The 10427-nt window shown below is 36.5% G+C and overlaps 1 protein-coding gene across 3 annotated transcripts in view; it reads left to right on the forward strand.

The window, feature by feature from the left end:
- MDM2 (MDM2 oncogene, E3 ubiquitin protein ligase) overlaps positions 1-10427 on the forward strand; it is a 35681-nt gene that overhangs the window by 16230 nt on the left and 9024 nt on the right. For 2 of the 3 annotated variants that reach the window (XM_006859541.1, XM_006859542.1), the window contains 5 exons: positions 523-656; positions 2706-2755; positions 6082-6149; positions 6285-6381; positions 9235-9395. In XM_006859541.1, the coding sequence (XP_006859603.1) occupies positions 523-656; positions 2706-2755; positions 6082-6149; positions 6285-6381; positions 9235-9395 (510 nt within the window). The remainder of the gene's footprint in view (positions 1-522; positions 657-2705; positions 2756-6081; positions 6150-6284; positions 6382-9234; positions 9396-10427) is intronic. The other variant, XM_006859543.1, reaches the window with a different exon arrangement.

The raw sequence follows: 10427 nt of genomic DNA on the forward strand, positions 1-10427 counted from the left end.
ATTCGTAACCACTACGCTACCAGAGCTCCTTATAGTTGGTGGGTTTTAAAGTTTATGGTGTGACACCGTGGGTTAACGTGCCAGACTGTGAAGCCATTTGAACTGTAGGGTCGGTGGTTCAAGCTCACCATCTGCTCCTCAGAAACCCTATACAGGGTCATTATGGGTTAGAACCGACTTGACAGCATTTAACAAAACAGCTTTATTGCTGTCAGTGGTTTTATATTTTGTTGCTTTGCCCTTCTTCCTATTTTGTAGTACTTAGATATCTGGACAGAGATAAAGTCTGCAAGCAACACATACACATACTTTTAAGATTTAGTTAGTGAGTCAGAGAAGTGGTAGGTATTTTCATTATATATAAAGGAAAATGTTGAAAAGCAACTTTGTTTAATAGAGTATATAATGGTTGTGGGTGTGGTTGCTGGTTGTTTAATCTGCTCTAGATAAGATCTTGGATATAAATGAAACTAATGCATAGTTTTCTTTAATGCTCAGAAATCTTCTTTCTTATTATTTCAGGTTATATTTTATCTCGGCCAATATATTATGACTAAGCGATTATATGATGAGAAGCAACAACATATGGTGTATTGTTCAAATGATCTGCTAGGAGATTTGTTTGGTGAGCCAAGCTTCTCTGTGAAAGACCACAGGTAAACTCTTCAGGTAGTTCATTGTAAAAATGCAGCTGGGAAACATTTTAGTCCATAGCCATTCCCACTCCCTTTTGTCAGAGTAAAATTGTTACAACACATACAAAAGATAAGGGAATTAAATTTCTTGGTGATTTGACATATTGTTTGATAACTGAATCTCTGCAATTTTAAAAATTTGGGTTTGAGACCTAGCTTAGTCCTTAGTCATTTACTAGCATTGTGACAGGTAAATTGACTTAATCTTCTATAATCTTAGTTTCCCTCTTTTAAAATAGGATGATATAAATATCTCATTAGGAGGTCATGAGAGAAATGTATAGAATTATTATTATTGCACTAAATTACAAAGGCAGTGTATGTTACCACCGTGTGGTGTAAAGGCTTCAAGTTTGGTCTGTGGTGACTTTGGAGATCACTTTCTTTGTTCTAAACCTTCAATGGCACTTAATCAGTTGAATTGGACCCAAGTGACATTTCTTTCAGTTATTCTCCTGGGAACTGAAGATAGTCATTCTTACCTTTAATCTAAAATTTCTTGTCCTATTTGATTTAATACAGTGTTGAATTGAGGATGGAAGATGTATATCTTAATAAATTTTTCCTAAAACAATTATATTCTAAGTGGCATAGGAGAGGGCTTCAGAAAATTTGTGGGGAATTTTCATTATCTTTTAATTCCCTTTTTCTGTGAACTTTTTGAGGTCTTCTCATAAAGTTCGATAACATAACTAAATGGGATATTTTACAACAAACTTTGTTTTTATAAATACTGTATGTTTATTGTTGAACATTAAGAAGAAAAGACAGAAAACTAAAGAGAATAGGGTGAAAAAACCTAGTTTTTAAACTGTAACTGTAAAAACTTTAAGAAGGTAATTTCATTCGTCATTTTTATATTATGATTTATTTTAACCTAGTTGTAAACATATTTTCTGCTTAATATTATATAAGCATCTTTTCATTGGCAGACTGTGTCCGTTTAATATTCACTTATGTTTTCATTTTCTACTGGCCTTTAGATAGTTTTGTGTAAGATTTAATTTTATAAATGGAAGAAATAAGTATGTAGGTGATTTTGCACTTTAGTGGTAATGTTTGAATGCTTCTGATATTGAAAGCATAATTTTAAATTTTTCTTTGGCTTGAATTCTAATGTTGAATGATTGAATATTGGGGGAATTACTGACTTTAAAAAAAGGGATATGAATAGGAATATTTGTTTTTCATGAACTTAAGGAACTCTTATCACCAGTCCCATGGATAAAGGTAGATAGTTAGAATTGATATTTTACTCTTGAGATTTCATGGGAATTAGATATGATGTTTATGACCAGCTGAATCTGTAAAAATCATTAGATTATTTAAAAGGAAAGAAAGCGTACCAGACATAAGTACATAGAATAAGAAATTGTATCTTACTATATGAAGTAGGCTCCAGGAGGCAGAGGGGTTTTTTTTTCTGCTTCATTCTTTGTTTCCCAGTACCCACATCAGTGCCTGGGGCTAAGCCAGTAGGGGTGCTTGAATTTATTTGATTGAGCGAATCCGGCTTTTTTGTTTTTGTTCTAATACCAAGAAAAAAACAACAACTAGAGGGTTGGGCCAAGGTTGATGAAAGTCAACTTTATAATGCATTTCCTATAATAGTGGGTTTTGCATAACCCAGTACTTTTTTAGGCAGTATGTTTTTAAGCACAACACTAGAAAATTTATGAAAATGAGTATGCTCATCTGCCTCCTGTGTACATGCCTCCATCAAATAATACTTTTGTTAAACGCATGTTTATGGAAATGGAGATGTGAATTTTTTACACTAGAGAGACCTTAGAAGTAGATGTGTGTAATTAATTCTTGAGCTGCTTCAGTGCTTTTTCGAGCCTAGGCTCTTGCCAGTGATATGTAATTTGAATATAATAATTTAAAACTTTATTTTGAATGTGAACAACAGTTTATACTGGTGTACATTTAGAAGTCTGTTTAAATCCAGAGTAATACGTTTTTATTTTTAAATAAATGTTTCTTGATTTCCCCCCCTCTTCCTATCAGGAAAATTTGTACAATGATCAACAGAAACTTGATAGTAGTCAGTCAACAGGGTAAGTCATTTTGAATATCATGCTGTTACATGACATTGAGTCAGTTCTGACTCATACTGACCCTGTATATGGTTTCCAAGGAGTGACTGGTGGGTTTGAACTGTCAACTTTGTGGTTAGTAGTTTAGTACCTAACCCTATAGCACCACACCAGGACACATTTTCAAAATAAATTTTTTGTACATAGTCATCTTTTAAAATTTGCTTTAGCTGTATATATAATAATAGAAACAGTTGATAAATTTAGCAGGAGGAAACATGTATGGATAAACTAACAGCATGCTAAGATTCTAGTGAAGATTTATGGTATTTCAGTATCCTGTTATATGAATTTAATGGGGTATGTTTAAGAAGATAAGTAGTTTAATAACTTGAAAAACTCTTGCTTAGTAGAGCAAGATCACACCTTGAAAATACACTAAGAACCTTTGAGACATGTAGATAACCCATGTAGTCTCATTTAAAAGGATGGACCTATTTTTTGGGTGGGTGGGGAGCTAGAACACAAAACTTTTGTTAATTTGTAAGCAGAATTTTGATGTCTTGCCTTTTTTTTTTGTAATGCTCCTCTACCTATAAGCTTGTAGTTCTTAACTGATTATTTTTAAATCACTTATTTCTTAGATAATCAGATTATCAGGTTCTGGTCACAGAAAGATGCACATTATATGCTATTTTAGTTGTATATATTTCTTTCCTGTTAAATTGATTATTGTCTTTTAAAAATCATTATTATACACACACATATACCAGTAGAATACTGCTTGTAAATTATTATTATATACATATAGTAGAATGGTGGTAAATGTGTAATAGCTACTTTCAGGGGAAAAGCCCTGGTTTGTAGTGGTTGCTGAAGTATAGTGTAAATACTTCCATCATAACCAGTTTAGGCTATGAACATGGAGTTTGGAAGAGATGTACATAGGAGAGTGCTGATAAGAATTGGCTGCATCACACCACACATGTCTCTTCAGTATAGTTAGAGCTGAGCTCCTCATGCGGAGATGACTAGTGTCACACATTATTTTAAGCAGATACTTACACATTATTTGACCAGGAAAAAACAATCTGTCAGTAAGTGAGACCTCGAAGTTCAGACCTATGTTATTCAAGGTCACCTCTACTTCAGAATGTTAATGCTCAGACTTAACTGTTTGGTTGAAAATGGATGTAACGGGCTAGTAGTACTGCCCTTTTGAGAAACATTGGTTTCTGTGTAGAAGAAAATAGGTATTCACTCTATTTAGTTTAAGGAATATTGTTGTTGTTTGTTGTTATGTGCTGGGAGTCGGTTCCGACTCACAGTGACCCTGTACAAGGTTTCAGAGGCTGTAAATCTTTATGGGAGCAGAAAAACTCATCTTTCTCCTTGGTCAGCTGGTAGTTTCGAACTGCTGACCTTGAGGTTTGCAGCCCGATTTGTAACCACTACATTATCAGAGCTCCTTTAAGGAATATTAGTATCTTATAAAGGGAGAGTCCTGGTGTGGCACTGTAGGGTAAGTATTGGGCTGCTAACCACAAGATCTACAGTTGAAACCTACCAGTTGCTCCTCGGAAACCCTGTAGAGGGTTGCTATGAGTTGGAAACTGATTAGGTGGCAATTAACAAATATTATAAAGGTCACTGTACATTTGATAATGTTCTCAGGTAATTGCATTTATTTTTTTAATGTAAAGCTCTAACTTCTGAACTAGATTCATGCATATCAATACAAACTAAACTTGTCTGCCTGAATGGTTCTCAGTTAACTTTAGTTTATAACCCTCCCATCCATATCTGTTCACCTTTCTGAAGTTTCTCTCTTGGTGAATGGTTGGTTGGTTGGTTGGTTATGTACCATGGAGTCAGTTCTGACTCATAGCTACTTTGTACAGGGTTTCCGAGGCTGTAAATCTTTATGGGAACAGAAAGCCTCATCTTTCTCCCGTGGAACAGCTGGTAGTTTCGATCTGCTGACCTTGCAGTTCGCAGCCCAATTTGTAAACTTTATGCTACCTATTCACTCAGTATAATTTTGGATTCCTTGACCCCTTTCACCCTTGCCCTGAAGATGAACCATTAGTCTTACTGAGTTTTCTTTTTCTGGAGTTGATCTTTTTTCCATGTCTTAGTTTAGGCTTTAATACATTCTCATCTGTATTATTGTAGTTACTGTCAAATCCTGGTTTCCATGCCTCTGCTCTTTTGTTTTTTTCGTGAGAGTCACCTGTCTCTTCTCCTTAAAATACTATTTTGTTGTTAGTGCTATTGAGTCAGTTCCAACTCAGTGACTCTGTATAGCATTTCTGAGGAGTATCTGGTGGGTTTGAAACACCAACCTTGCATTTAGCAGTCTAGTACTTATACTGCAGTACCATACCAGAACTCCAAAACTATTATTTGTTATTGTTAAGTGCTATCAAGTTGGTTCCGACTCATAGCAACCCTGTATGGCTTTTCAAGGAGCAGCTGGTGAACTTGAGCTACCGACCTTGCAGTTTATACCGACCTTGCAGTCCAGCACATTAACCCATTTTTAAGAGTTTCTTACTGCTCTTTGAGGAACCCTGATGTGGTGCGTTGATGAAGTGTTGGTCTGCAAACCATAGATATCAGCTGTTTGATCCCAATAGGTTGCTGCAGAAGAACAATGTGGCAGTCTGCTTCTGTAAAGGTTTATAGCTTTGGAAACCTTATGGAGTTAGTTTTACTCTGTCCTCCATGTTCACTATGAGTCAGAATAGACTACTGTAGTGGGTTGCTCTCTGCATAAAATGGTTGCTGGGAGCTAGCAAATAAGTTTTATCTCTTGAGTTAAACTTTTCTGTGGTGGGCGACTGCAGCAGTGTCTAGGGAAGATTCTGTTATTCTGGCAGAGAAGAATGCACCAAAGTGGGAGTGAGGGCACGAGGGCTGCTTGTTGACGTTCATGTCTGTTTAGCAAGACACACAGGCTCCCTGATGATCTGACACTGTGTACGTTCCAGTAATAATGAACTACTTTCAGTTCCTGCAGCGGTTCCCTTTGGATTCTCTCCTTGTCTTCTCTGTATCCCCTGTGAAATTTTTCTAGATTTCTTGTTCTTCATACTCTGCCATCTCCCTACCAAAGGATCATTGCTCTCTTCGTGATTACTTATTTTATAGTACTACTTTTAATGTTTTTACTGTACTTACATAGCTACTATTTTTTGCCTATTAAAAATGAATTACTTATTTACATCTGCTTGGTGACATATTTAATGTTTGTTGGATGATAAAGTTATGCAAGGGGTTTGTCTGGGGCTGGTGTCTATTAAATAGCTCTTTCCTAATTTGTGATTTTTGTGCTTTTCTATCAGAACCATTGGATTCTGGTACATCTGTGAGTGAAAATAGGTGTCAAGTTGAAGATAGGAGTGATCAAAAGGTAATCTTTAGACTTCTCATTCTAGTATAATGTTTCTTGAACATTGGGGAAGGTTTACGTAAAAGAGTTTTTAGCTTACTGGTGGTAATAGGTTTAGTTCAATATGGTCTTTATCTTCCCCACTTGAATGCTTAGGACTCTGTGCAAGAGTTACAGGAAGAGAAACCTTCATCTTCACATTTGATTTCTAGACCAGCTACCTCATCTAGAAGGAGAACATTTAGTGAGACAGGTATGTATGAATAAGTGCATTGGTGAGCTTTCTGATGCTCTTTCTCGAATGAAGTAGTTAGCATTTTTAGGGTTAATATTGTTCTGCTCTGTTTGGTTTAGAAGAATTAATTTCTGATTTTTTTTCTTTCTTTTTATATGAATTTGGTTTAAAATTGCTATTTTCTTGTTGTTGCTAAAGTGCTGTCGAGTCTGTACTGATTCATAGTGGCCCTTTATGGGATTTCCAAAGAACAGCCAGTGGGTTTGAACTGCTGACTTTGCGGTTAGCAATCCAGTTCTTATCTTTCAGCGCCACAGCAGGACTCTTTGTTGGTGTTGTTAATTTGAACCTTTGTTTCTGTTAAATGATAAAACATACCAATGAGTTTAAATAGAGAAAGTAACTAGCATTCTACAAATGAAGAAATGGTACTGAAAGTAGTCAAACATTTGTACATAATAAAGAAAAAAGATGATGGGTTGTTGTCTGATCAAAAGCTAAAGTAAATGGTAACTGAAACTGTGATTCAGGTAAATGTTCTTTAGATCCGCAAAACAGAATAAACTCAGACTAGAATCTTTTAGGTAAGCGTATAGGGCAATAAGGGCAGACTGGAACTAGTGGCTAGTTACTGGGGGGAGAGGAGGAATCAAGTTTTATCTGTGCCAAAATGAATTCCATATGAATTTTTAAAGTTAAGAAAAAATTGCAACATATTTAGAAGATTCTGTTATTAAATGATGTCGTTTCGACTCATAGGGACCTTATATAGGGCTTCTGAGGAGCAGCTGGTGAGTTTGAACTGTCGACTTTGTGGTTCGAAGTCCAGTGCTGATACTGCAGTGCTACAACAGGAGTCTGTTGATACACTGTTGGTGTGTAAATTGGTTAAATCTTTGTAGTTTATTTAAAAGGCTTAGAGTTCTTGCCATTAACCCAGTATTTTCACTTCTAGAAATCTATTCTAGGTAGATAGTCAGAAATTTAAAAATTTGAATGTAGGGATATCTGTAATTGAGAACATGCCATATATGAAGTAGAGAATGCAGTCTGCCAATCTAGACCAGGTCATGGTTATCTCTTGTCCTGACCACTGTGCCTTATGATTTTCTCTTTTGTTTCTACTCTTGCTGTTTTGTTTCTTTACACAGTACCAGGAGAATTGTAGAAGGTGCGTTGGATTATGTCACTCCCCCACTTAGCTATTTTGGTGCCTAAGCATTGACTTTCAAATACAACCCACACTTTTTACCATGACCTACAAGACCCTAATCTATGTTTAACCTGGTTTCTTGCCTTTTTCTGTGTTTCAGCCTCACTGATTGATTGGTTCCTCAGATAAGCCCTCCTGTGTTAAGGCTGCATTGCACATACTTTTCAAATTTCTGCCTAGAGCTCTTCTCCCTCAAACCTTCAAGGCTAATTCCTCACTTTTCTATTTTGCTTAAATGTGAACTTCTCAGAGAGGCTGTCTCTAACCACCCAGACAAGTAGGTCCCTCTTGTTATTCCTTTTATTTTTTGGGGGCTCTGTTTCCTGCATAGCATTTATTTCAGCTGGCAAATAGCTATTTCTGTTGCCTTGATGTGTGAAGATAAACTCCCTCAGAAAACAAGGAGGCAGGGATGGCTGACTTGTCTCTGTTAATGTATTCATTGACTCATAAAGTGTCAGATGTAAAGCAGGTGCTCAAATATGTGAATTACCTAGTTTAATTTTGTTGGAACGGTTTATAAACCTGTATGATGGGTACTGTATTTGTAGCCATTAAAAATAATTTAAAAGTGTATTTAATGGCCTATGGAAATTATCATGATTTGAAGTGAGAAAACCCAACAGTTGTACATAGATAAAAAACAATTCTGTTATATCTTGATTTTGATGGTGACATTGTGTTAGTAGAACTGCTTTGTAGGTTTACTTACAATCTTTACAGAAACAAATTGTCAGGCATTTCTTCTCTGGTACTCCTGGGTAGGTATGAATGACTAACCTTTAGGCTTGTAGTTAAGCACCAAACTTCTCTGTCTAGGAACCTAGTTGTAATACATTGTGTTTGTAGCGTAGTGGTTACAAATTGGGCTACGAACGGCAAGGTCAGCATTTTGAAACTACCAGTTGTTCCGTGGGAGAAAGATGAGGCATTCTGCTCCTGTAAAGATTTATAGCCTTGGAAACCCTGTACAGGGTCGCTGTGAGTCGGAACCAACTCCACGGCACACAACCACCGCCACAAGTCAATTTCATAGCAACCCCATGTGACAGATTAGAACTACCCCATAGTCCTGGTGTGATGCTGTAGGATAAGCACTGGACTACTAACAAGGTTGGCTGTTGAGACCCTGTAGCTGTTCCTTGATGGCACTGAAGAGCAGTCTCACTGGGAGCAGATCCCCAGGCCTGTGTCTGAGGAGCCGCTGCTAGCCTCAATTAGGGTTACTGTTGGACCATCAGGACGCCTAGGTTGTACCATACAGTGGTCCCTTGTTTCCTGTTGAAAAGAACAAGGAATTGCTGACTTTGAAACATTTAGACTACCTTTTAAATAAATTAAATATTTTTTTTCTTTTTTAAAAGTAAAAGTTGGTATCTTAAATCCTGAAGTTTGGTTTTGACAGAAAAATCATAGATTGGTTAAAACTTTAGATGGACTTAATTACCTTGATTAAAGTTTTGAAAGATAAATATGCTTTTCACAGTGTTCTATACTTTACTTGGGTAGATCAAATAAAAGTATTAACTTTTGGAATATTTGTAGTGATATTTTACTGAAATTAAATTTCAGTACCAATAGGTATTTAAAACAGATGAAATTTCTAAGTAAATAAATGACAGTACAGCAAGTTGATTAACTTTTTCTTACCTCTCCAGGAGAAAGTTCAGGTGAATTATCCAGTGAAGTACAAAGAAAGCGCCACAGATCGGATCCTGTTTCCCTTTCCTTTGATGAGAGTGTTGCGCTGTGTGTGATAAGGGAGATATGCTGTGAAAGAGGCAGTAGCAGCGAGTCAACAGAAACACCATCAAATCCAGTAAGCTCTTTTAAATAAAACAAGGTTCTCTTTCTAAAATATTTAAATCTAGTTCTGGTCATCTTAGTAAGAGTACAGATTGGACACACATATGATGTGAAATTGCTGCTAAACTCAGGTAAATTTCTTTGAAATAAGACTGCTATATCAGATCTTCCCCCTCCTTTCTAGATATGGGGAGAATGATGTGAAAGCTTGTCAAGTTGCACAGGAGTATGTTGGTAAAGTTAGCATCTATATTAAGTTATTAATAAAGCCTATATGATGGAGATATAGTCAGATATAGTGCTGAAAATGAGCCCCTCAGGTTGCTAGGACTCAAAATGTGACTGGGGAAGAGCTGCCTCCTCAAAGTAGAGTTGACCGTGATGACGTGAATGGAGTAAAGCCCGTGAGAGAAAAGCCCGTGGGACTTTCACTTGTTGGTGGGGCACTACTCAAAACGAAGAGAAACAGCTGTAAACATCCATTGGTAATCAGAACATGGAATGTATGAAGTATGAATCTGGGAAAACTGGAAGTTGTCAAAAATGAAATGGAATGCATGAACATCGATATCTTAGGCATTAGTGAGCTGAAATGGACTGGTATTGACCATTTTGAATCTGACAACCACATGGTTTACTATGCTGGGAACGACAAATTTAAGAGGAATGGTGTTGCATCCATCGTCAAAAAGTACATGCCCAGATCAGTCATGAGGTACAACGCTGTCTGTGATAGGGTAATATCCATGCACCTACCGGGAAGCCCAGTTAATACCACTATTATTCAAATTTACGCACCAACCACTAAAGCCAGTGATAATGAAATAGAAGAATTCTACCAACTTCTTAAGTCTGAAATTGATTAGACATGGAATCAAGATGTGTTGATGATTACTGGTGATTGGAATGCATAAGTTGGGAGCAAAGATCAGTGGTTGGAAAATATGGCCTTGGTGATAGAAATGATGCTGGAGAATGCATGATAGAATTCTTCAAAACCAATGATTTGTTCATTTCAAATACCTTCTTTAGATAGCATAACAGA

The sequence above is a fragment of the Chrysochloris asiatica genome, unplaced genomic scaffold (genome assembly GCF_000296735.1).
Source record: "Chrysochloris asiatica unplaced genomic scaffold, ChrAsi1.0 scaffold00033, whole genome shotgun sequence".
Classification (NCBI taxonomy): domain Eukaryota; kingdom Metazoa; phylum Chordata; class Mammalia; order Afrosoricida; family Chrysochloridae; genus Chrysochloris; species Chrysochloris asiatica.